The following is a 26,147-nucleotide window of genomic DNA, read 5'->3' as shown; positions in this document are numbered from 1 at the left end:
TCTGTAGCTCAGCCTTTATTTGCTCAATTTCCTCTTTCTCCCTCTTAATCTGGCCTAATTGCTCTTCCATTTGTTCTTTTTCTCGTTCCATTTCTTCTTTCTCTTTCTGTAGCTTAACCTTCAATTCTTTCATATCATCCTTCTCCCTCTTAGTCTGCTCCAATTGCTTTTCCATTACTTCCTTTTCCCCGTCCAGCTCAACTTTGCCATCTGCAATTTTTCTGGCTTCTCTTAAATTATCTTCTCGAGTTTGATCAATTTTCTCTTTTTCTTTTTGAAGGTTTGCTTTAATTTCTTCAATCAAGTCTTTCTCTTGCTGCCTCTCTTCTATCCAATTGTCTGTGTCCATTTTTTGTTTCTGAAGCTTCAACTTCATTTGATCAATTTCATCTTTCTCCCTTTTAATATTGTCCAGTTCCTTCTCCATCTCTCTTTTCTGTTCATCCATCTCTGCTTTAATGGCTTCCATTTTGACAGTCTCCCTCATTACATCACCTCTGGCTTGATCAATTTTGTCTTTCTCATTTTCAAGATCCTCTTTCATTTGTTCAATCCTAGTCCTCTCCTGCTGTCTTTCCTGTATCCAGTTTTCCATTTCCTCTCTCTGTTTCTGTATCTCACACTTTTGTTGCTCAATATCGTCCTTTTCCTGCTGTATCTGTTCCAGTTTTAGTTGTTTAAGTTTTGTTTCTTCTCTTATTTGATCAGATGTTTCTTTCTCCTTTTGAAGGGCTGTTGCCAGCTGTTCGATCTTGTCTTTTTCCTCCTGCCTCTTTTCTATCCAGTTGTCTATGTCCATTTTTTGTTTCTGAAGCTGCAACTTGATTTGATCAATTTCATCTTTCTCCCTTTTAATATTGTCCAGTTCCTTCTCCATTTCTCTTTTCTGTCCATCCATCTCAGCTTTAACAGCTTCCATTTTGAGAATCTCCCTCATTACATCACCTCTGTCTCGATCAATTTTCTCTTTCTTGTTTTGAATATCAGCTTTCATTTCTTCAATCCTCATCACCTCTTTCTCCATTTCCTCTGTCCAGTTGTTCATGTCCTCTTTCTGTTTCCCTAGTTCAGCTGTCAGTTGATCAATCACATCTTTCTCCTGCTTCATCTCTTCCCATTGCCTTTCCAGTCTTTCTTTCTGTCCATCCATGTCCACTTTCATGGCTTCCATTTTGCTGATCTCCTGCACTGCAGCATCTCTGGCTTGATCAATGTTCTCTTTCTTTTTTTCAAGATCCTCTTTTATTTGTTCAATACTGATCAGTTCTTGCTGCCTCTCTTGTATCCAGTTGTCAATGTTCAATTTTTGCTTCTGTAGCTCAGCCTTTATTTGCTCAATTTCCTCTTTCTCCCTCTTAATCTGGCCTAATTGCTCTTCCATTTGTTCTTTTTGTCGTTCCATTTCTTCTTTCTCTTTCTGTAGCTTAACCTTCAATTCTTTCATATCATCCTTCTCCCTCTTAGTCTGCTCCAATTGCTTTTCCATTACTTCCTTTTCCCCGTCCAACTCAACTTTGCCATCTGCAATTTTTCTGGCTTCTGTTAAATTATCTTCTCGAGTTTTATCAATTTTCTCTTTTTCTTTTTGAAGGTTTGCTTTAATTTCTTCAATCAAGTCTTTCTCTTGCTGCCTCTCTTCTATCCAATTGTCTGTGTCCATTTTTTGTTTCTGAAGCTTCAACTTCATTTGATCAATTTCATCTTTCTCCCTTTTAATATTGTCCAGTTCCTTCTCCATCTCTCTTTTCTGTTCATCCATCTCTGCTTTAATGGCTTCCATTTTGACAGTCTCCCTCATTACATCACCTCTGGCTTGATCAATTTTGTCTTTCTCATTTTCAAGATCCTCTTTCATTTGTTCAATCCTAGTCCTCTCCTGCTGTCTTTCCTGTATCCAGTTTTCCATTTCCTCTCTCTGTTTCTGTATCTCATACTTTTGTTGCTCAATATCGTCCTTTTCCTGCTGTATCTGTTCCAGTTTTAGTTGTTTAAGTTTTGTTTCTTCTCTTATTTGATCAGATGTTTCTTTCTCCTTTTGAAGGTCTGTTGCCAGCTGTTCGATCTTGTCTTTTTCCTCCTGCCTCTTTTCTATCCAGTTGTCTATGTCCATTTTTTGTTTCTGAAGCTGCAACTTGATTTGATCAATTTCATCTTTCTCCCTTTTAATATTGTCCAGTTCCTTCTCCATTTCTCTTTTCTGTCCATCCATCTCAGCTTTAACAGCTTCCATTTTGAGAATCTCCCTCATTACATCACCTCTGTCTCGATCAATTTTCTCTTTCTTGTTTTGAATATCAGCTTTCATTTCTTCAATCCTCATCACCTCTTTCTCTATTTCCTCTGTCCAGTTGTTCATGTCCTCTTTCTGTTTCCCTAGCTCAGCTGTCAGTTGATCAATCACATCTTTCTCCTGCTTCATCTCTTCCCATTGCCTTTCCAGTCTTTCTTTCTGTCCATCCATGTCCACTTTCATGGCTTCCATTTTGCTGATCTCCTGCACTGCAGCATCTCTGGCTTGATCAATGTTCTCTTTCTTTTTTTCAAGATCCTCTTTTACTTGTTCAATACTGATCAGTTCTTGCTGCCTCTCTTGTATCCAGTTGTCAATGTTCAATTTTTGCTTCTGTAGCTCAGCCTTTATTTGCTCAATTTCCTCTTTCTCCCTCTTAATCTGGCCTAATTGCTCTTCCATTTGTTCTTTTTGTCGTTCCATTTCTTCTTTCTCTTTCTGTAGCTTAACCTTCAATTCTTTCATATCATCTTTCTCCCTCTTAATCTGGTCCATTCGATTTTCCATTACTTCCATTTCCCCGTCCAACTCAACTTTAATATCTGCAATTTTTCTGGCTTCTCTTAAATTATCTTCTCGAGTTTGATTAATTTTCTCTTTTTCTTTTTGAAGGTTTGCTTTAATTTCTTCAATCTTGTCTTTCTCTTGCTGCCTCTCTTCTATCCAGTTGTCTATGTCCATTTTTTGTTTCTGAAGCTGCAACTTCATTTGATCAATTTCATCTTTCTCCTTTTTAATATTGTCCAGTTCCTTCTCCATCTCTCTTTTCTGTTCATCCATCTCTGCTTTAATGGCTTCCATTTTGACAGTCTCCCTCATTACATCACCTCTGGCTTGATCAATTTTGTCTTTCTCATTTTCAAGATCCTCTTTCATTTGTTCAATCCTAGTCCTCTCCTGCTGTCTTTCCTGTATCCAGTTTTCCATTTCCTCTCTCTGTTTCTGTATCTCACACTTTTGTTGCTCAATATCGTCCTTTTCCTGCTGTATCTGTTCCAGTTTTAGTTGTTTAAGTTTTGTTTCTTCTCTTATTTGATCAGATGTTTCTGTCTCCTTTTGAAGGTCTGTTGCCAGCTGTTCGATCTTGTCTTTTTCCTCCTGCCTCTTTTCTATCCAGTTGTCTATGTCCATTTTTTGTTTCTGAAGCTGCAACTTGATTTGATCAATTTCATCTTTCTCCCTTTTAATATTGTCCAGTTCCTTCTCCATTTCTCTTTTCTGTCCATCCATCTCAGCTTTAACAGCTTCCATTTTGAGAATCTCCCTCATTACATCACCTCTGTCTCGATCAATTTTCTCTTTCTTGTTTTGAATATCAGCTTTCATTTCTTCAATCCTCATCACCTCTTTCTCCATTTCCTCTGTCCAGTTGTTCATGTCCTCTTTCTGTTTCCCTAGCTCAGCTGTCAGTTGATCAATCACATCTTTCTCCTGCTTCATCTCTTCCCATTGCCTTTCCAGTCTTTCTTTCTGTCCATCCATGTCCACTTTCATGGCTTCCATTTTGCTGATCTCCTGCACTGCAGCATCTCTGGCTTGATCAATGTTCTCTTTCTTTTTTTCAAGATCCTCTTTTACTTGTTCAATACTGATCAGTTCTTGCTGCCTCTCTTGTATCCAGTTGTCAATGTTCAATTTTTGCTTCTGTAGCTCAGCCTTTATTTGCTCAATTTCCTCTTTCTCCCTCTTAATCTGGCCTAATTGCTCTTCCATTTGTTCTTTTTGTCGTTCCATTTCTTCTTTCTCTTTCTGTAGCTTAACCTTCAATTCTTTCATATCATCTTTCTCCCTCTTAATCTGGTCCATTCGATTTTCCATTACTTCCATTTCCCCGTCCAACTCAACTTTAATATCTGCAATTTTTCTGGCTTCTCTTAAATTATCTTCTCGAGTTTGATTAATTTTCTCTTTTTCTTTTTGAAGGTTTGCTTTAATTTCTTCAATCTTGTCTTTCTCTTGCTGCCTCTCTTCTATCCAGTTGTCTATGTCCATTTTTTGTTTCTGAAGCTGCAACTTCATTTGATCAATTTCATCTTTCTCCCTTTTAATATTGTCCAGTTCCTTCTCCATCTCTCTTTTCTGTTCATCCATCTCTGCTTTAATGGCTTCCATTTTGACAGTCTCCCTCATTACATCACCTCTGGCTTGATCAATTTTGTCTTTCTCATTTTCAAGATCCTCTTTCATTTGTTCAATCCTAGTCCTCTCCTGCTGTCTTTCCTGTATCCAGTTTTCCATTTCCTCTCTCTGTTTCTGTATCTCACACTTTTGTTGCTCAATATCGTCCTTTTCCTGCTGTATCTGTTCCAGTTTTAGTTGTTTAAGTTTTGTTTCTTCTCTTATTTGATCAGATGTTTCTGTCTCCTTTTGAAGGTCTGTTGCCAGCTGTTCGATCTTGTCTTTTTCCTCCTGCCTCTTTTCTATCCAGTTGTCTATGTCCATTTTTTGTTTCTGAAGCTGCAACTTGATTTGATCAATTTCATCTTTCTCCCTTTTAATATTGTCCAGTTCCTTCTCCATTTCTCTTTTCTGTCCATCCATCTCAGCTTTAACAGCTTCCATTTTGAGAATCTCCCTCATTACATCACCTCTGTCTCGATCAATTTTCTCTTTCTTGTTTTGAATATCAGCTTTCATTTCTTCAATCCTCATCACCTCTTTCTCCATTTCCTCTGTCCAGTTGTTCATGTCCTCTTTCTGTTTCCCTAGTTCAGCTTTCAGTTGATCAATCACATCTTTCTCCTGCTTCATCTCTTCCCATTGCCTTTCCAGTGTTTCTTTCTGTCCATCCATGTCCACTTTCATGGCTTCCATTTTGCTGATCTCCTGCACTGCAGCATCTCTGGCTTGATCAATGTTCTCTTTCTTTTTTTCAAGATCCTCTTTTACTTGTTCAATACTGATCAGTTCTTGCTGCCTCTCTTGTATCCAGTTGTCAATGTTCAATTTTTGCTTCTGTAGTTCAGCCTTTATTTGCTCAATTTCCTCTTTCTCCCTCTTAATCTGGCCTAATTGCTCTTCCATTTGTTCTTTTTGTCGTTCCATTTCTTCTTTCTCTTTCTGTAGCTTAACCTTCAATTCTTTCATATCATCCTTCTCCCTCTTAGTCTGCTCCAATTGCTTTTCCATTACTTCCTTTTCCCCGTCCAACTCAACTTTGCCATCTGCAATTTTTCTGGCTTCTCTTAAATTATCTTCTCGAGTTTGATCAATTTTCTCTTTTTCTTTTTGAAGGTTTGCTTTAATTTCTTCAATCAAGTCTTTCTCTTGCTGCCTCTCTTCTATCCAATTGTCTGTGTCCATTTTTTGTTTCTGAAGCTTCAACTTCATTTGATCAATTTCATCTTTCTCCCTTTTAATATTGTCCAGTTCCTTCTCCATCTCTCTTTTCTGTTCATCCATCTCTGCTTTAATGGCTTCCATTTTGACAGTCTCCCTCATTACATCACCTCTGGCTTGATCAATTTTGTCTTTCTCATTTTCAAGATCCTCTTTCATTTGTTCAATCCTAGTCCTCTCCTGCTGTCTTTCCTGTATCCAGTTTTCCATTTCCTCTCTCTGTCTCTGTATCTCACACTTTTGTTGCTCAATATCGTCCTTTTCCTGCTGTATCTGTTCCAGTTTTAGTTGTTTAAGTTTTGTTTCTTCTCTTATTTGATCAGATGTTTCTGTCTCCTTTTGAAGGTCTGTTGCCAGCTGTTCGATCTTGTCTTTTTCCTCCTGCCTCTTTTCTATCCAGTTGTCTATGTCCATTTTTTGTTTGTGAAGCTGCAACTTCATTTGATCAATTTCATCTTTCTCCCTTTTAATATTGTCCAGTTCCTTCTCCATTTCTCTTTTCTGTCCATCCATCTCAGCTTTAACAGCTTCCATTTTGAGAATCTCCCTCATTACATCACCTCTGTCTCGATCAATTTTCTCTTTCTTGTTTTGAATATCAGATTTCATTTCTTCAATCCTCATCACCTCTTTCTCTATTTCCTCTGTCCAGTTGTTCATGTCCTCTTTCTGTTTCCCTAGCTCTGCCGTCAGTTGATGAATCACATCTTTCTCCTGCTTCATCTCTTCCCATTGCCTTTCCATTATTTCTTTCTGTCCATCCATGTCCACTTTCATGGCTTCCATTTTGCTGATCTCCTGCACTGCGGCATCTCTGGCTTGATCAATGTTCTCTTTCTTTTTTTCAAGATCCTCTTTCATTTGTTCAATACTGATCAGTTCTTGCTGCCTCTCTTGTATCCAGTTGTCAATGTTCAATTTTTGCTTCTGTAGCTCAGCCTTTATTTGCTCAATGTGCTCTTTCTCCCTCTTAATCTGGCCTAATTGCTCTTCCATTTGTTCTTTTTGTCGTTCCATTTCTTCTTTCTCTTTCTGTAGCTTATCCTTCAATTCTTTCATATCATCTTTCTCCCTCTTAATCTGGCCTAATTGCTCTTCCATTTGTTCTTTTTGTAGTTCCATTTCTTCTTTCTCTATCTGTAGCATAACCTTCAATGCTTTCATATCATCTTTCTCCCTCTTAATCTGGTCCATTCGATTTTCCATTATTTCCTTTTCGCTGTCCAACTCAACTTTGATATCTGCAATTTTTCTGGCTTCTCTTAAGTTATCTTCTCGAGTTTGATCAATTTTCCCTTTTTCTTTTTGAAGGTTTGCTTTAATTTCTTCAATCAAGTCTTTCTCTTGCTGCCTCTCTTCTATCCAGTTGTCTAAGTCCATTTTTTGTTTCTGAAGCTGCAACTTCATTTGATCAATTTCATCTTTCTCCCTTTTAATATTGTCCAGTTCCTTCTCCATCTCTCTTTTCTGTTCATCCATCTCTGCTTTAATGGCTTCCATTTTGACAGTCTCCCTCATTACATCACCTCTGGCTTGATCAATTTTGTCTTTCTCATTTTCAAGATCCTCTTTCATTTGTTCAATCCTAGTCCTCTCCTGCTGTCTTTCCTGTATCCAGTTTTCCATTTCCTCTCTCTGTTTCTGTATCTCACACTTTTGTTGCTCAATATCGTCCTTTTCCTGCTGTATCTGTTCCAGTTTTAGTTGTTTAAGTTTTGTTTCTTCTCTTATTTGATCAGATGTTTCTGTCTCCTTTTGAAGGTCTGTTGCCAGCTGTTCGATCTTGTCTTTTTCCTCCTGCCTCTTTTCTATCCAGTTGTCTATGTCCATTTTTTGTTTGTGAAGCTGCAACTTCATTTGATCAATTTCATCTTTCTCCCTTTTAATATTGTCCAGTTCCTTCTCCATTTCTCTTTTCTGTCCATCCATCTCAGCTTTTACAGCTTCCATTTTGAGAATCTCCCTCATTACATCACCTCTGTCTCGATCAATTTTCTCTTTCTTGTTTTGAATATCAGCTTTCATTTCTTCAGTCCTCATCACCTCTTTCTCCATTTCCTCTGTCCAGTTGTTCATGTCCTCTTTCTGTTTCCCTAGTTCAGCTTTCAGTTGATCAATCACATCTTTCTCCTGCTTCATCTCTTCCCATTGCCTTTCCAGTCTTTCTTTCTGTCCATCCATGTCCACTTTCATGGCTTCCATTTTGCTGATCTCCTGCACTGCAGCATCTCTGGCTTGATCAATGTTCTCTTTCTTTTTTTCAAGATCCTCTTTTATTTGTTCAATACTGATCAGTTCTTGCTGCCTCTCTTGTATCCAGTTGTCAATTTTCAATTTTTGCTTCTGTAGCTCAGCCTTTATTTGCTCAATTTCCTCTTTCTCCCTCTTAATCTGGCCTAATTGCTCTTCCATTTGTTCTTTTTGTCGTTCCATTTCTTCTTTCTCTTTCTGTAGCTTAACCTTCAATTCTTTCATATCATCCTTCTCCCTCTTAGTCTGCTCCAATTGCTTTTCCATTACTTCCTTTTCCCCGTCCAACTCAACTTTGCCATCTGCAATTTTTCTGGCTTCTCTTAAATTATCTTCTCGAGTTTGATCAATTTTCTCTTTTTCTTTTTGAAGGTTTGCTTTAATTTCTTCAATCAAGTCTTTCTCTTGCTGCCTCTCTTCTATCCAATTGTCTGTGTCCATTTTTTGTTTCTGAAGCTTCAACTTCATTTGATCAATTTCATCTTTCTCCCTTTTAATATTGTCCAGTTCCTTCTCCATCTCTCTTTTCTGTTCATCCATCTCTGCTTTAATGGCTTCCATTTTGACAGTCTCCCTCATTACATCACCTCTGGCTTGATCAATTTTGTCTTTCTCATTTTCAAGATCCTCTTTCATTTGTTCAATCCTAGTCCTCTCCTGCTGTCTTTCCTGTATCCAGTTTTCCATTTCCTCTCTCTGTTTCTGTATCTCACACTTTTGTTGCTCAATATCGTCCTTTTCCTGCTGTATCTGTTCCAGTTTTAGTTGTTTAAGTTTTGTTTCTTCTCTTATTTGATCAGATGTTTCTTTCTCCTTTTGAAGGTCTGTTGCCAGCTGTTCGATCTTGTCTTTTTCCTCCTGCCTCTTTTCTATCCAGTTGTCTATGTCCATTTTTTGTTTCTGAAGCTGCAACTTGATTTGATCAATTTCATCTTTCTCCCTTTTAATATTGTCCAGTTCCTTCTCCATTTCTCTTTTCTGTCCATCCATCTCAGCTTTAACAGCTTCCATTTTGAGAATCTCCCTCATTACATCACCTCTGTCTCGATCAATTTTCTCTTTCTTGTTTTGAATATCAGCTTTCATTTCTTCAATCCTCATCACCTCTTTCTCCATTTCCTCTGTCCAGTTGTTCATGTCCTCTTTCTGTTTCCCTAGTTCAGCTGTCAGTTGATCAATCACATCTTTCTCCTGCTTCATCTCTTCCCATTGCCTTTCCATTATTTCTTTCTGTCCATCCATGTCCACTTTCATGGCTTCCATTTTGCTGATCTCCTGCACTGCAGCATCTCTGGCTTGATCAATGTTCTCTTTCTTTTTTTCAAGATCCTCTTTCATTTGTTCAATACTGATCAGTTCTTGCTGCCTCTCTTGTATCCAGTTGTCAATGTTCAATTTTTGCTTCTGTAGCTCAGCCTTTATTTTCTCAATTTCCTCTTTCTCCCTCTTAATCTGGCCTAATTGCTCTTCCATTTGTTCTTTTTGTCGTTCCATTTCTTCTTTCTCTTTCTGTAGCTTAACCTTCAATTCTTTCATATCATCTTTCTCCCTCTTAATTTGGTCCATTTGATTTTCCATTACTTCCTTTTCCCCGTCCAACTCACCTTTGATATCTGCAATTTTTCTGGCTTCTCTTAAATTATCTTCTCGAGTTTGATCAATTTTCTCTTTTTCTTTTTGAAGGTTTGCTTTAATTTCTTCAATCAAGTCTTTCTCTTGCTGCCTCTCTTCTATCCAGTTGTCTATGTCCATTTTTTGTTTCTGAAGCTGCAACTTCATTTGATCAATTTCATCTTTCTCCCTTTTAATATTGTCCAGTTCCTTCTCCATTTCTCTTTTCTGTTCATCCATCTCTGCTTTAATGGCTTCCATTTTGACAGTCTCCCTCATTACATCACCTCTGGCTTGATCAATTTTTTCTTTCTCATTTTCAAGATCCTCTTTCAATTGTTCAATCCTAGTCATCTCCTGCTGTCTTTCCTGTATCCAGTTTTCCATTTCCTCTCTCTGTTTCTGTATCTCACGCTTTTGTTGCTCAATATCGTCCTTTTCCTGCTGTATCTGTTCCAGTTTTAGTTGTTTAAGTTTTGTTTCTTCTCTTATTTGATCAGATGTTTCTTTCTCCTTTTGAAGGTCTGTTGCCAGCTGTTCGATCTTGTCTTTTTCCTCCTGCCTCTTTTCTATCCAGTTGTCTATGTCCATTTTTTGTTTGTGAAGCTGCAACTTCATTTGATCAATTTCACCTTTCTCCCTTTTAATATTGTCCAGTTCCTTCTCCATCTCTCTTTTCTGTCCATCCATCTCAGCTTTAACAGCTTCCATTTTGAGAATCTCCCTCATTACATCACCTCTGTCTCGATCAATTTTCTCTTTCTTGTTTTGAATATCAGCTTTCATTTCTTCAATCCTCATCACCTCTTTCTCTATTTCCTCTGTCCAGTTGTTCATGTCCTCTTTCTGTTTCCCTAGCTCAGCTGTCAGTTGATCAATCACATCTTTCTCCTGCTTCATCTCTTCCCATTGCCTTTCCATTATTTCTTTCTGTCCATCCATGTCCACTTTCATGGCTTCCATTTTGCTGATCTCCTGCACTGCAGCATCTCTGGCTTGATCAATGTTCTCTTTCTTTTTTTCAAGATCCTCTTTCATTTGTTCAATACTGATCAGTTCTTGCTGCCTCTCTTGTATCCAGTTGTCAATGTTCAATTTTTGCTTCTGTAGCTCAGCCTTTATTTTCTCAATTTCCTCTTTCTCCCTCTTAATCTGGCCTAATTGCTCTTCCATTTGTTCTTTTTGTCGTTCCATTTCTTCTTTCTCTTTCTGTAGCTTATCCTTTAATTCTTTCATATCATCTTTCTCCCTCTTAATCTGGCCTAATTGCTCTTCCATTTGTTCTTTTTGTCGTTCCATTTCTTCTTTCTCTTTCTGTAGCTTAACCTTCAATTCTTTCATATCATCTTTCTCCCTCTTAATCTGGTCCATTCGATTTTCCATTATTTCCTTTTCGCTGTCCAACTCAACTTTGATATCTGCAATTTTTCTGGCTTCTCTTAAGTTATCTTCTCGAGTTTGATCAATTTTCCCTTTTTCTTTTTGAAGGTTTGCTTTAATTTCTTCAATCAAGTCTTTCTCTTGCTGCCTCTCTTCTATCCAGTTGTCTAAGTCCATTTTTTGTTTCTGAAGCTGCAACTTCATTTGATCAATTTCATCTTTCTCCCTTTTAATATTGTCCAGTTCCTTCTCCATCTCTCTTTCCTGTTCATCCATCTCTGCTTTAATGGCTTCCATTTTGACAGTCTCCCTCATTACATCACCTCTAGCTTGATCAATTTTTTCTTTCTCATTTTCAAGATCCTCTTTCATTTGTTTAATCCTAGTCATCTCCTGCTGTCTTTCCTGTATCCAGTTTTCCATTTCCTCTCTCTGTTTCTGTATCTCACACTTTTGTTGCTCAATATCGTCCTTTTCCTGCTGTATCTGTTCCAGTTTTAGTTGTTTAAGTTTTGTTTCTTCTCTTATTTGATCAGATGTTTCTTTCTCCTTTTGAAGGTCTGTTGCCAGCTGTTCGATCTTGTCTTTTTCCTCCTGCCTCTTTTCTATCCAGTTGTGTATGTCCATTTTTTGTTTGTGAAGCTGCAACTTCATTTGATCAATTTCATCTTTCTCCCTTTTAATATTGTCCAGTTCCTTCTCCATTTCTCTTTTCTGTCCATCCATCTCAGCTTTAACAGCTTCCATTTTGAGAATCTCCCTCATTACATCACCTCTGTCTCGATCAATTTTCTCTTTCTTGTTTTGAATATCAGCTTTCATTTCTTCAATCCTCATCACCTCTTTCTCTATTTCCTCTGTCCAGTTGTTCATGTCCTCTTTCTGTTTCCCTAGCTCTGCCGTCAGTTGATCAATCACATCTTTCTCCTGCTTCATCTCTTCCCATTGCCTTTCCATTATTTCTTTCTGTCCATCCATGTCCACTTTCATGGCTTCCATTTTGCTGATCTCCTGCACTGCAGCATCTCTGGCTTGATCAATGTTCTCTTTCTTTTTTTCAAGATCCTCTTTCATTTGTTCAATACTGATCAGTTCTTGCTGCCTCTCTTGTATCCAGTTGTCAATGTTCAATTTTTGCTTCTGTAGCTCAGCCTTTATTTTCTCAATTTCCTCTTTCTCCCTCTTAATCTGGCCTAATTGCTCTTCCATTTGTTCTTTTTGTCGTTCCATTTCTTCTTTCTCTTTCTGTAGCTTAACCTTCAATTCTTTCATATCATCTTTCTCCCTCTTAATTTGGTCCATTTGATTTTCCATTACTTCCTTTTCCCCGTCCAACTCACCTTTGATATCTGCAATTTTTCTGGCTTCTCTTAAATTATCTTCTCGAGTTTGATCAATTTTCTCTTTTTCTTTTTGAAGGTTTGCTTTAATTTCTTCAATCAAGTCTTTCTCTTGCTGCCTCTCTTCTATCCAGTTGTCTATGTCCATTTTTTGTTTCTGAAGCTGCAACTTCATTTGATCAATTTCATCTTTCTCTCTTTTAATATTGTCCAGTTCCTTCTCCATTTCTCTTTTCTGTTCATCCATCTCTGCTTTAATGGCTTCCATTTTGACAGTCTCCCTCATTACATCACCTCTGGCTTGATCAATTTTTTCTTTCTCATTTTCAAGATCCTCTTTCAATTGTTCAATCCTAGTCATCTCCTGCTGTCTTTCCTGTATCCAGTTTTCCATTTCCTCTCTCTGTTTCTGTATCTCACGCTTTTGTTGCTCAATATCGTCCTTTTCCTGCTGTATCTGTTCCAGTTTTAGTTGTTTAAGTTTTGTTTCTTCTCTTATTTGATCAGATGTTTCTTTCTCCTTTTGAAGGTCTGTTGCCAGCTGTTCGATCTTGTCTTTTTCCTCCTGCCTCTTTTCTATCCAGTTGTCTATGTCCATTTTTTGTTTGTGAAGCTGCAACTTCATTTGATCAATTTCACCTTTCTCCCTTTTAATATTGTCCAGTTCCTTCTCCATCTCTCTTTTCTGTCCATCCATCTCAGCTTTAACAGCTTCCATTTTGAGAATCTCCCTCATTACATCACCTCTGTCTCGATCAATTTTCTCTTTCTTGTTTTGAATATCAGCTTTCATTTCTTCAATCCTCATCACCTCTTTCTCTATTTCCTCTGTCCAGTTGTTCATGTCCTCTTTCTGTTTCCCTAGCTCAGCTGTCAGTTGATCAATCACATCTTTCTCCTGCTTCATCTCTTCCCATTGCCTTTCCATTATTTCTTTCTGTCCATCCATGTCCACTTTCATGGCTTCCATTTTGCTGATCTCCTGCACTGCAGCATCTCTGGCTTGATCAATGTTCTCTTTCTTTTTTTCAAGATCCTCTTTCATTTGTTCAATACTGATCAGTTCTTGCTGCCTCTCTTGTATCCAGTTGTCAATGTTCAATTTTTGCTTCTGTAGCTCAGCCTTTATTTTCTCAATTTCCTCTTTCTCCCTCTTAATCTGGCCTAATTGCTCTTCCATTTGTTCTTTTTGTCGTTCCATTTCTTCTTTCTCTTTCTGTAGCTTATCCTTCAATTCTTTCATATCATCTTTCTCCCTCTTAATCTGGCCTAATTGCTCTTCCATTTGTTCTTTTTGTCGTTCCATTTCTTCTTTCTCTTTCTGTAGCTTAACCTTCAATTCTTTCATATCATCTTTCTCCCTCTTAATTTGGTCCATTTGATTTTCCATTACTTCCTTTTCCCCGTCCAACTCACCTTTGATATCTGCAATTTTTCTGGCTTCTCTTAAATTATCTTCTCGAGTTTGATCAATTTTCTCTTTTTCTTTTTGAAGGTTTGCTTTAATTTCTTCAATCAAGTCTTTCTCTTGCTGCCTCTCTTCTATCCAGTTGTCTATGTCCATTTTTTGTTTCTGAAGCTGCAACTTCATTTGATCAATTTCATCTTTCTCCCTTTTAATATTGTCCAGTTCCTTCTCCATTTCTCTTTTCTGTTCATCCATCTCTGCTTTAATGGCTTCCATTTTGACAGTCTCCCTCATTACATCACCTCTGGCTTGATCAATTTTGTCTTTCTCATTTTCAAGATCCTCTTTCAATTGTTCAATCCTAGTCATCTCCTGCTGTCTTTCCTGTATCCAGTTTTCCATTTCCTCTCTCTGTTTCTGTATCTCACACTTTTGTTGCTCAATATCGTCCTTTTCCTGCTGTATCTGTTCCAGTTTTAGTTGTTTAAGTTTTGTTTCTTCTGTTATTTGATCAGATGTTTCTGTCTCCTTTTGAAGGTCTGTTGCCAGCTGTTCGATCTTGTCTTTTTCCTCCTGCCTCTTTTCTATCCAGTTGTCTATGTCCATTTTTTGTTTGTGAAGCTGCAACTTCATTTGATCAATTTCATCTTTCTCCCTTTTAATATTGTCCAGTTCCTTCTCCATTTCTCCTTTCTGTCCATCCATCTCAGCTTTAACAGCTTCCATTTTGAGAATCTCCCTCATTACATCACCTCTGTCTCGATCAATTTTCTCTTTCTTGTTTTGAATATCAGCTTTCATTTCTTCAATCCTCATCACCTCTTTCTCTATTTCCTCTGTCCAGTTGTTCATGTCCTCTTTCTGTTTCCCTAGCTCTGCCGTCAGTTGATCAATCACATCTTTCTCCTGCTTCATCTCTTCCCATTGCCTTTCCATTATTTCTTTCTGTCCATCCATGTCCACTTTCATGGCTTCCATTTTGCTGATCTCCTGCACTGTGGCATCTCTGGCTTGATCAATGTTCTCTTTCTTTTTTTCAAGATCCTCTTTCATTTGTTCAATTCTGATCAGTTCTTGCTGCCTCTCTTGTATCCAGTTGTCAATGTTCAATTTTTGCTTCTGTAGCTCAGCCTTTATTTGCTCAATGTGCTCTTTCTCCCTCTTAATCTGGCCTAATTGCTCTTCCATTTGTTCTTTTTGTCGTTCCATTTCTTCTTTCTCTTTCTGTAGCATAACCTTCAATTCTTTCATATCATCTTTCTCCCTCTTAATCTGGTCCATTCGATTTTCCATTATTTCCTTTTCGCTGTCCAACTCAACTTTGATATCTGCAATTTTTCTGGCTTCTCTTAAGTTATCTTCTCGAGTTTGATCAATTTTCCCTTTTTCTTTTTGAAGGTTTGCTTTAATTTCTTCAATCAAGTCTTTCTCTTGCTGCCTCTCTTCTATCCAGTTGTCTATGTCCATTTTTTGTTTCTGAAGCTGCAACTTCATTTGATCAATTTCATCTTTCTCCCTTTTAATATTGTCCAGTTCCTTCTCCATCTCTCTTTCCTGTTCATCCATCTCTGCTTTAATGGCTTCCATTTTGACAGTCTCCCTCATTACATCACCTCTGGCTTGATCAATTTTTTCTTTCTCATTTTCAAGATCCTCTTTCATTTGTTTAATCCTAGTCATCTCCTGCTGTCTTTCCTGTATCCAGTTTTCCATTTCCTCTCTCTGTTTCTGTATCTCACGCTTTTGTTGCTCAATATCGTCCTTTTCCTGCTGTATCTGTTCCAGTTTTAGTTGTTTAAGTTTTGTTTCTTCTCTTATTTGATCAGATGTTTCTGTCTCCTTTTGAAGGTCTGTTGCCAGCTGTTCGATCTTGTCTTTTTCCTCCTGCCTCTTTTCTATCCAGTTGTCTATGTCCATTTTTTGTTTGTGAAGCTGCAACTTCATTTGATCAATTTCATCTTTCTCCCTTTTAATATTGTCCAGTTCCTTCTCCATTTCTCTTTTCTGTCCATCCATCTCAGCTTTAACAGCTTCCATTTTGAGAATCTCCCTCATTACATCACCTCTGTCTCGATCAATTTTCTCTTTCTTGTTTTGAATATCAGCTTTCATTTCTTCAATCCTCATCACCTCTTTCTCTATTTCCTCTGTCCAGTTGTTCATGTCCTCTTTCTGTTTCCCTAGCTCTGCCGTCAGTTGATCAATCACATCTTTCTCCTGCTTCATCTCTTCCCATTGCCTTTCCATTATTTCTTTCTGTCCATCCATGTCCACTTTCATGGCTTCCATTTTGCTGATCTCCTGCACTGTGGCATCTCTGGCTTGATCAATGTTCTCTTTCTTTTTTTCAAGATCCTCTTTCATTTGTTCAATTCTGATCAGTTCTTGCTGCCTCTCTTGTATCCAGTTGTCAATGTTCAATTTTTGCTTCTGTAGCTCAGCCTTTATTTGCTCAATGTGCTCTTTCTCCCTCTTAATCTGGCCTAATTGCTCTTCCATTTGTTCTTTTTGTCGTTCCATTTCTTCTTTCTCTTTCTGTAGCATAACCTTCAATTCTTTCATATCATCTTTCTCCCTCTTAATCTGGTCCATTCGATATTCCATTATTTCCTTTTCGCTGTCCAACTCAACTTTGATATCTGCAATTTTTCTGGCTTCTCTTAAGTTATCTTCTCGAGTTTGATCAATTTTCCCTTTTTGTTTTTGAAGGTTTGCTTTAATTTCTTCAATCAAGTCTTTCTCTTGCTGCCTCTCTTCTATCCAGTTGTCTATGTCCATTTTTTGTTTCTGAAGCTGCAACTTCATTTGATCAATTTCATCTTTCTCCCTTTTAATATTGTCCAGTTCCTTCTCCATCTCTCTTTCCTGTTCATCCATCTCTGCTTTAATGGCTTCCATTTTGACAGTCTCCCTCATTACATCACCTCTGGCTTGATCAATTTTTTCTTTCTCATTTTCAAGATCCTCTTTCATTTGTTTAATCCTAGTCATCTCCTGCTGTCTTTCCTGTATCCAGTTTTCCATTTCCTCTCTCTGTTTCTGTATCTCACGCTTTTGTTGCTCAATATCGTCCTTTTCCTGCTGTATCTGTTCCAGTTTTAGTTGTTTAAGTTTTGTTTCTTCTCTTATTTGATCAGATGTTTCTGTCTCCTTTTGAAGGTCTGTTGCCAGCTGTTCGATCTTGTCTTTTTCCTCCTGCCTCTTTTCTATCCAGTTGTCTATGTCCATTTTTTGTTTCTGAAGCTGCAACTTCATTTGATCAATTTCATCTTTCTCCCTTTTAATATTGTCCAGTTCCTTCTCCATCTCTCTTTTCTGTTCATCCATCTCTGCTTTAATGGCTTCCATTTTGACAGTCTCCCTCATTACATCACCTCTGGCTTGATCAATTTTTTCTTTCTCATTTTCAATATCCTCTTTCATTTGTTCAATCCTAGTCATCTCCTGCTGTCTTTCCTGTATCCAGTTTTCCATTTCCTCTCTCTGTCTCTGTATCTCACACTTTTGTTGCTCAATATCGTCCTTTTCCTGCTGTATCTGTTCCAATTTGAATTCCAAAAGTTTTGTTTCTTTTCTTACTTTATCAAATGTTTCTTTCTCATTTTGAAGGTCTGTTTTCATCTGTTCAATCAAGTCTTTTTCTTGCTGCCTCTCTTGTATCCAGTTGTCCATGTCCAATTTTTGCTTCTGTAACTCAGCCTTTATTTTCTCAATATCGTCTTCCTCCCTCATAATCTGGTCCAGTCGTTCTTTCATTTGTTCTTTCTGTCGCCCCTTTTTTCCTTTCTCTTTCCGTAGCTTAACCTTCCATTTTTCCATATCTTCTTTCTCCCTTTTCATCTGCTCCAATTGCTTTTCCATTACCTCCCTTTCCCTTTCCAGTGTTTCATCAATTTTGTCTTTCTCTTTTTCAAGGTTTGCTTTTAGTTCGTCAGTCAAGACTTTCTCTTGTTGCCACTCTTGTATCCATTTCTCCAATTCCTCATTCTTCTTCTGCAGCTCAGCCTTACTTTCTTCAATATCCTCTTTTTCTCTCTTAATCTGCTCTAGTTGTTCTTTTATTCCTTCCTTCTGACCATCCATCTCAGCTTTAATGGTTTCCATTTTGCTAATCTCCCTCATAGTGTCATCTCTGGCTTGATCAATTTTCTGTTTCTCATTTTGAATATCAGCTTTAATTTGTTCAATACTGATCCCTTCCCGCCGTCTTTCCTCTATCCATTTCTCTATATCCTGTTTCTCTTTTTGCAGCTCAGCTTTCAGCTGACGAATGACATCCTTCTCTTGCTTCATCAGATCCCATTGCATTTCTATTCCTTGTGTCTGTCCATCCCTTCCAGCTTCAATTGCTGCCATTTTGCTAATTTTACTCATAACGTCATTTCTCATTTGTTCAATGTGCTCTTCCTTGTTTTCAAGGTCAGTTCTCATCTCTTTAATCCTAATCATCTCCCGTTCCCTTTCCTCCATCCAGTTCTCCATTTCCTTTTGCTGTTTCTGTAGTGCAGCCTTCAGCTTTTTGATATCATCCTTCTCCCTGTTTATTTTTTCCAATTCCTTTTCTACATCCTCCTCCTCATTCTCCATCTCTCTTCTTCTAGCTATCATTGTCAGCATCTCTGTCATGCTGTCTTCCCTGGACTGATTGTGTTTCACTTCTTCTTTTTGCACATCTGCTTTCACCTGCTCCACCATTTTCCATTTCCTTCTTTCTGTCCATTCGTCCACATCATCTTTCCTTTCGTGCAATTCTTCCATCTTTTCAAAGTCACCTGTGGATCCCCTCATTTCTTCCAAGTCCTTTTCTGTTTTTTCTTTCATATCCACGTTGCCCTCATTCCTTTCCTCTCTTCGTTTCTTTTTTTGTATCACCCATGTTCCAAGATGTCTTTCCCTCTTCCCCTTCGTCTTCCTTGGCCCCTCTTTCTCTCCCTGTGTCTCAGTCCCCTTGTATCTGCCAGCTTCTGTCCTCCTGCCTATTTCCTCTTTTTTAGCCATTGTCGTGATTTCCTTGTGATTTTGAAATGTGAAATGTTTTCAAGTGTTTTCACACATTTATAGTTTTTGTTTTTCTAACAGTTTTAACACACACATCTATGCAGTGTATGATATATTATATTTTTTCCATATTGTCACCACGCTGCCTCTGGGACCTGTGTTCCACTGGTGATTTAGCCCATTGGCTAACTGTCATGTGTTTTGCCATGGAGACTGTCTCTGTGGCTAGATTCTTGGACTACTCTACCATGTTGTATACTCTGGCTGCCTATCATTGGAATACCCTCCCCACCCCTGCCTGGCAAATTTTTTGATGGCCCTTAGCATTATGCTTCTGATGGAATTTGGCCATTGGGGAACAAAAATTCAGGCAGTAGCCATTTTCTACTTCCGTAAAGTCACCGGTGAGAGTGGAGCCATCTGGAGTAATTACTGTTTTCCATGGGGGTGGAATTAAGGGGCGTGGCCTAGCCTGGGTGGCCTGAATGTTGACTTACAACATGGATGCTGAAGTACTGACATGTGGCCACTAATCCAGAGTGCTAAAGGGGATGACAATTGACTGGACTGGCATTTGAACACGGGTCCTGAAAGCACCATTGTGACAACATAGATATACATTTTTATCTGACCAATGTCTTCCCAGATACATACCTCCCATCTCCATATTCTTTTCTCCTCCTCTTTGGTTTTTTTCATTTCATCTAGCGTTTTCTGCAGTTCCATCTTCATCCGGTCTATCTTGTCCTTTTCCTTATTTGCTTCAGCGATTTTCATTTCCAGCTCTTCTTTTTGTCTTTTTATGTCCACCTTCATTGTTTCCACCTCTTGTCTGTCTTTCAGTGTGTTTATGATCCTCTTCTCCATGTCACTGCTTTGGCTTTCTATTTCGGTTCTCATCTGCATTACGCTCCGCATGTCACTCGTCATCTTCTCCATTTTCTTTTCATTTTCCTCTTTCACTTTCTTCAGATCATTTTTCATCTGCTCCAGTGCATCTTTCTCCCTCTCTATGGCTGCCTTCATTTTTTCAGTTTCCTCCCTCTCTCCGTGGATAGCTGCCTTTTGTCGCTCTAGCGTGTCATTTTCTGCCTTTGCTGCTAGCAGCATTCTTTCAACCTCTACCCTCTGTCTTTGCAGTCCCGCCTTCAGCAGCTCGATTTCCGCCTTGTTCGTCAATGACAACAGTAACCACTCTTCCAGCTCACTCCTCCTCCTTTGGATTTCATTCCTCATCTCCTCCAACTTGCACATTTCGTTTTTTGTCATTTTGTACTTGTGTTCCACTTCATCTTTCTGACTTTGGATCTCAGCTTTCATCTGCTCTATGGCCTCTCGCTCTCTCTTTGTCTTCTCTAGCCTTTTTTCAATGTCTTCTTTCTGTCTCTCAAGTTCTGTCCTCATCATTTCTGCATTGCTCTTTGCCTTTTCTATATTATTTTCAATTTCTTCTTTCTGCCTCTCTAGTTCAGCCTTTGCTTTTTCAATCTCGTCCAGTTCTCTTTCGTTCCTTTCTTTTTTATTCAGAAGTTCTTCTGTCTGACTCTTTATCTCTGCCTTGACTTTCTCCATTTCCAACATTTCCCTCTGTATCTTTTCTACCCTGTTCTCCAGTTCTTCTTCCTCTTTCTGTAACCTAGCTCTCAGTTCACAGTCCGCCTGTTCGGTCTCTTCCCAGAGCTTCTCGATCTCAATTTTTATTCTTTGCAGCTCATATTTCACCTTTTCAAATGGTTCTTCGTCCTTCACATCTCTTATACTCTCCAACTCATCCTTTTCTCTCACTATCTCATCCTTCATTTGTTCCAGCCTGTAGTTTGCTCTTCTTGTTTCTTCAATCTTGTTTTCTATCTCTTCTATTTGTCCTTTTATCTCAGATTTTATCTGTTCCATTGTGTCCTTCTCTTTCTTCATTGCAGTTGTACTTTTCCCTATCTCTTCTTTGGACTTCAATACCTCTCTTTTCATCTGTTCTAGCTTTTCAATCTCAGCCCATGTTTCTTTCCGTCTCCTCCACATTGCTTCGTTCTCTCTCTGTATCTCTGCTTTCATGTGCTCCAGCTCTTGCCTTTCTTGCTCTATCGCTTTTTTATTTTGTCCCATGACTTCTAGTGCTCGTTCTATTTCAGATTTGACCTGCTGTTCTTCCTTCTCTCTTCCCGTGTCGTGGGTATCCCTATATGCACGCATCATGCTTTTTATCTGTGTGATCTTGAGCTCTTCCAGATTTGATTCTTCCCATGTTATCTTCATGCTAGTTCTACCTGTTTTCATCACAGCTTCTAATTCATCATTTTCTTTCTCATCATTCCGTTTATCTGCTTCCTCCTTCGCCCTTTGAATCCCCACCATGATCCAGTCCAATTCTTGTCTGCCCCTTTGTATCTCATTTCTCAGCTGCAGTTCCTCTTTGACAATTTCATATCTTCTCCTCTCCAGATCTTCTGTTTTTCGCTGGAAATCATCAATTTGCTCTTGCAAGACTTCTTTTGCTCTTTGAGTCTGTGCTTTTGCTTGCTCTAGCTCAGCGTTCTTCTGCATCAACTCCCTATTTCTTTTTTCCATCTCTTCCACTTGTTTCTTTAGTTCCACTCTTGTCTGCTCCATCTCATGTTTTTCCTGCTCTGTCACTAATTTGTTCTGCTCCATGATTTCGGTTGCCTTCTTTATTTCATAACCAATCCAATCCAGTTCTGCTTCCTTTCGTTTAGTCTCTTCTTTGCCTTTCTCCAGAACGTCTCTTTCTGCATGCAGTTCAGATTTCATTTGTTCAATCTGCCTCTTTTCTTGCTTTGCTTCTTCTCTGTCACATTCTGTCTTCTCCTTTTCTCGTTGTATCTCTGCCCTGATTACTTCTATCTGTTCTTTCTCTTGTTGTATTTGAACTCTTTGTTCTTGATGTTCTTTCTCTGTCTCAGTCCACCTTTTCTCCATCTCTCCCTTAAGTCGGTTTATCTCATTCTTGATCTTTTCGAAGTGTTCTTTATCCTTCTTCACCTTACTCTCTTTTCTTTCCAAGTCATCCTTCTGTCGTTCAATGTCTGTCTTCATCCGTTTCAGGTTTTCTTCTGCTACCTGTATATCTTCCATTTTGTTTTCTATTTCCGCCATTTGGGCTTGTAGCTCAGTTTTAAGCTGTTCTATCTTGTCCTTCTCTTTTTGCATCAGTTCCCTGCTTTTTTCCAAGTCATCTGTTCTTTGTAACGTCTCCTTCCTAAGCTCTTCTAACTCTTCTCTCTCCTTTTTCATCTCGTTTCTTTGTCTCTCTAAGACATCTTTCTCAGTTTGCATCTTTGCTTTCTTCTGTTCTACTTTATTCCTCTCTTGCCTTGTCTCTTCTCTCATTTGGTTCAGCTCTTTCTCCATGTCATTCATTGCTTTCTCCATTTCTTCTTTTTCTGTCTGCATTCCCAATCTGACCCTCTCCAGCCCTTCCCTTTCTTTCTGTATTTCTGCTCTCCGCTCCATCTCCTCATTCAGAGTCTCATACCTCCTCCTTTCTAGATCCTCTTTTGCTTGTCTTGTTTCATGTCTTTGTTTCTCCAGCATGTCTTTTGCTTTCTGTATGTCTGTCCTGCTCTTATCCATCTCGTCTTTGGCTTGCTTTGCCTCCTCCATCTTGACTTCTATCTCCGCCATCTTTCTCTGAATCGCACTCTTCATGTTCTCCATCTTCTCTCTCTCCCTGTTTGTAATCTCCCTGCTTTGTTCCATGCTTTCTTTAGCTCTCTCTATCTCACTTTTCATCTGTTCCAACTCCTTCCTTTCTCTGATCATCTCCTGTCTTTCCTTCTGTAAACTGTATTTGTCTGCATGTAGCTCTGCTTTCGTTTGTTCTGTCTGTCTTTTCTCTTTCTCTGCCTCTTCTCTATAATTTTTTACCTCTTCTTTTTCTCTCTTTAACTCAACCACCATTTTCTCCAGCTCCTCTCTTTGCCTTTGTAAATCAGCCCTTTGTTCTTGTTCTTCATTCTGGGTCTCACACCACCTTTTCTCCATTTCTTCTTTGACTTTATTGATCTCATACTTGATCTGTTCGAACTGATCTTTCTGTTTTTTTGTTTCAGACCTTGTCCTCTCCAGAGTGTCTCTCTCTGTCTGTATCTCTGTTCTGATCTGTTCCATCCTCTCCTTTGCCACCTTTGTCTCTTCTTTCTGAATCTCTATTTCCTCGATTTGTCTTTCAATGTTAGTTTTCATCTGTTCCATCCTGAGTTTCTCTTGATTTGTAAATTCATGGGCTTGTTCAATTTCTTCTCTTTCTTTCAGTACTGAAAATCTCATCTGCTGTAGTTGTTCCCTGTCCTTCATGATCTCCTCTCTCCTTGTCTCCAAGGAGCTCTTCTCCATTTGCAGTTCAGCTCTCATCTTTTCCGTTGAGTTCTTCTCACGTCTCATCTCTTCTCGGTTTTGCCTTAGCTCTTTCCTCAGCTTCCGTATATCAGCCTTCATCTGATCCACCATGCCTTCTAGTCGCCTCCTCTCTTCCATCATGTGTCCCAGATCTTTATTTTGTTTCTGGATCTTAGCCCTCATGTTTTCTATATCATCCTTTTCTCTCTTTGTTCCCTCCCAGAGTTTTTCGATCTCATCTATGGCTTGCATTGTCTCCCGTTTCCTCTTCTGAAAGGCATCTCTTTTTGATTGTATCTCAGCCTTTAAATGTTCTATTCTGTCCACATCTTGCTTGGTCTCTGCACCCGTGTGGTCCAGTTTTGTGTGTATTTCTTCCTTCACACTGTCCATTTGCTCTGTCAGTAGTGGACATAATGGTTAAGTCCATAGAGACTTTATGCATAATAACTGCCATTTTTAATCTTTAGTAATAGTTTATTTTGAGATTTCTTATGTGTGACACTCTCTACAAACCCAAGTATCCCCATTCGTACAAAATTATGAGGAAATTTCTATTTTTAAAATACAGACGCTCCTCTAATTACGAACTTTCAGACATATAAACAAGGAGGACTGTAAGTCCAAATTGTGTTCGTGGGCTCCTGTTTCCTGTCCGCAACATCGTTTTTTTCTGCACACCAATTCCGCCCAGTACGACTTCTGGCCGCTACTCCCGCCGTGCAGCAGCGTAGCGTGCGTACTCCCAGCGGCGTAGCGTGCGTACTCCCAGCGGCGTAGCGTGCGTACTCCCTGCATCCTAGTTCATTGTACTTGTGTATACCCTTAAAATGATGTTGAATGACGACTTACGAACATTTCAAGCTACGACCAGCTATTTGTAACGTATCTTGTTCGTAAGTAGAGGAGCATCTGTATAATAACTTGGAACTACCTGTTTCTGAAAATGTCAACATCACTGTAATGACACGGAGTTCCTTCAAAATGTATATTCAGCAAAGCAATTGGCGCAGCAGGACAAGTAATACAAATGTAAAAACAGACCCAATAAAACCAAGTCTAATATCACAGTAATGCCTTCATGGTCACAAAATCAAGAAACTGTGACTTAACATGATTTATAATGTATATTCACTTTTAATGAATCACTGTAAAAAGTGACACGGCTCACCCAGTTGTTCAATGAGCCTGGGTTCCATTTGTCTGAGTATTTGGTAGAAAGCTGACATCTTCGCTGCGGTGTCTGACTCCAGGCCGCGCAGCAGCGTCCTCATCACTTCCTGAGGGGTCTGAGCAGACCGCACCTCCACAGTCCATCGGTCATCGAGTAGGCGCTGGGCAGCGGCGGCTTCCGCCACAGCTCTGCTGTCCTGCACGCCCCAAATGATCCGCTCGCGGTTTGCCTCCAGAAAGTCGCGAGCTGCACTCACACCAAGGAAAGAAATGGAGTTAGGAATGGGCCCAGCACTCCGGAACATACTTTGAGACTGAATTAATAATTAATATAATCTTTCTTTGATAGCCATGCTCTACATTTCTGTGTTTGTATTCTCCATTTCTATAATTTCTCATCTGTTTGCCTTGCATTTTATCTAAGCTACTCTTATGCTACACGCCTCCCCTGCAATCCTGGTTCATTTAAGTTCATCCTTTTTTAAAAATCACCATACCTGCAACCTTACAAACATGCCAGCTAAAGGCATTAAGCAGAGTAACACATGTCCATAGTAACACACACCGCAGCAGCTGTAAAACACATATAGAAGAGACGTACCGAAATTTCTGGACTCCGCCATATTTGGTTCTTAAATGTAAGCTGTTGTCTGGGTAACTGATGGCCTAGAGGATTAATGAGGAGCAAAGCATTCAACTCAGATAAGTGTGAACAAGTAAAACAGAGTAAAACAGATACACATATACAGGCAGTTGCTCTTATAGTTTGGTATACAGTATAATATCTGATTATTTTATGTATTCCAAATTTAGAACCTTAACAAAATAAGCACTTTGTATTATTATGCTTTTGTCCCACTACAAAATGTAAATTTGCTTGTTTAATCTAATTCGAATATTATGAATAATATATAGACTAATTTCAAAGTGTAATTTTTTTACTAAGTTGTCATGTGGGACATTGGTACTGAGAATATTTAAACATTTTTACTCAGTTGACAATAAAGAATTTTGCAGTAATAAACAAAACATACGAATTAAAAACAGCATCAATTTAAAGAGTTATAAATAATTTTAAAATACTACTCTAGTGCCATTCTTAAATACTATGTACCTAGTACCACCATTATTTAATAATGATCGTAAATAATTAGTCACAGTGTCATTCCAAAACATTGCATATTAAATAGGTGAAGAACATTTACAAGATAAAGTAGAATGTTTATTATTTAATGTATTAAAATATTTATTATTTATTTTCACAGAAAATTCAAAGAATATGTATGCCTTATAACTTCTTGCTTTATTCAGGATTAAAATGAAAAATGCAGAGTTAGATAGCGCAGAAAAAGCAAGATAAAACGCGAGATGAACCTGAGGTCAGAAGCGGCTCTAGGAAGCACCTGAAATGTTTGTCAACAAGACTATCCTTAACTGCGTTGTGCATTTGTATGTACACACAGTTTGCATAAATAATATACTTTTCAAAGAATAAACATAAAAATTACCTTTTTATATTTCGAATCTTTTCTGGCTTGCTAGGTGGTCAGGTGGGTTGGTTTGACAGTCATCTTCTACCTTTTTAGTCATACTGTCTATGCCACATAATTTAAAGTTAATTAGATGCGAAAATGTCAGGCAATCTGCTGTGTTGTCAAATGCAGTTACAGAACTTGGTGCTAAAACATATTCTGACGTGCATTACCTCGTGTCTGCTCTCTCCTGATAAGGGTGTGGTTCCGTCAAGAACCTTGGACTGATGCCTAGGTTCGCAGAATAACACTCTTTTTCTGAGTATAGTTTTAACATAGCTAGCAAAGGTGCATCATTATTGACGTCAGTAAAACACAACAATAATAGTAGTAATATAACAACATTCACAAGTCAGCATCTATTAGCTGAATGACTTCCTATGTGCAAAAAACAATTTACAAAACAGTGTTCTGGAAGCTCTGTCAAAGCGTTTTATTTCTTGTTAATTTATTGTTGGTGCAGAACAATAATT

General features: G+C 38.5%; 1 protein-coding gene across 2 annotated transcripts in view; it reads right to left on the bottom strand.

Annotated features, from left to right (window-relative positions):
* LOC125719555 (trichohyalin-like) overlaps positions 1–25,809 on the bottom strand; it is a 48,083-nt gene extending 22,274 nt beyond the window's left edge. The window contains exons 1-10 of one of the 2 annotated variants that reach the window (XM_048994434.1): positions 25,651–25,809; positions 24,744–24,808; positions 24,141–24,389; positions 19,271–23,367; positions 16,543–18,628; positions 13,627–13,920; positions 10,817–10,899; positions 10,123–10,711; positions 9,484–9,672; positions 2,741–2,823 (exon numbers count right to left, since the gene is read on the bottom strand). In XM_048994434.1, coding sequence (XP_048850391.1) covers positions 2,741–2,823; positions 9,484–9,672; positions 10,123–10,711; positions 10,817–10,899; positions 13,627–13,920; positions 16,543–18,628; positions 19,271–23,367; positions 24,141–24,389; positions 24,744–24,765 — 7,692 coding nt within the window. In that variant the 5' untranslated portion in view covers positions 24,766–24,808; positions 25,651–25,809. The remainder of the gene's footprint in view (positions 1–2,740; positions 2,824–9,483; positions 9,673–10,122; positions 10,712–10,816; positions 10,900–13,626; positions 13,921–16,542; positions 18,629–19,270; positions 23,368–24,140; positions 24,390–24,743; positions 24,809–25,650) is intronic. The other variant, XM_048994435.1, reaches the window with a different exon arrangement.
* Between the last annotated feature and the right edge of the window lie 338 nt (positions 25,810–26,147).

This window comes from Brienomyrus brachyistius, chromosome 23 (assembly GCF_023856365.1).
Source record: "Brienomyrus brachyistius isolate T26 chromosome 23, BBRACH_0.4, whole genome shotgun sequence".
Taxonomy (NCBI): domain Eukaryota; kingdom Metazoa; phylum Chordata; class Actinopteri; order Osteoglossiformes; family Mormyridae; genus Brienomyrus; species Brienomyrus brachyistius.
The sequence above is the reverse complement of the archived record's forward strand: the minus strand, read 5'-3'. Positions and strand labels throughout refer to the sequence as shown.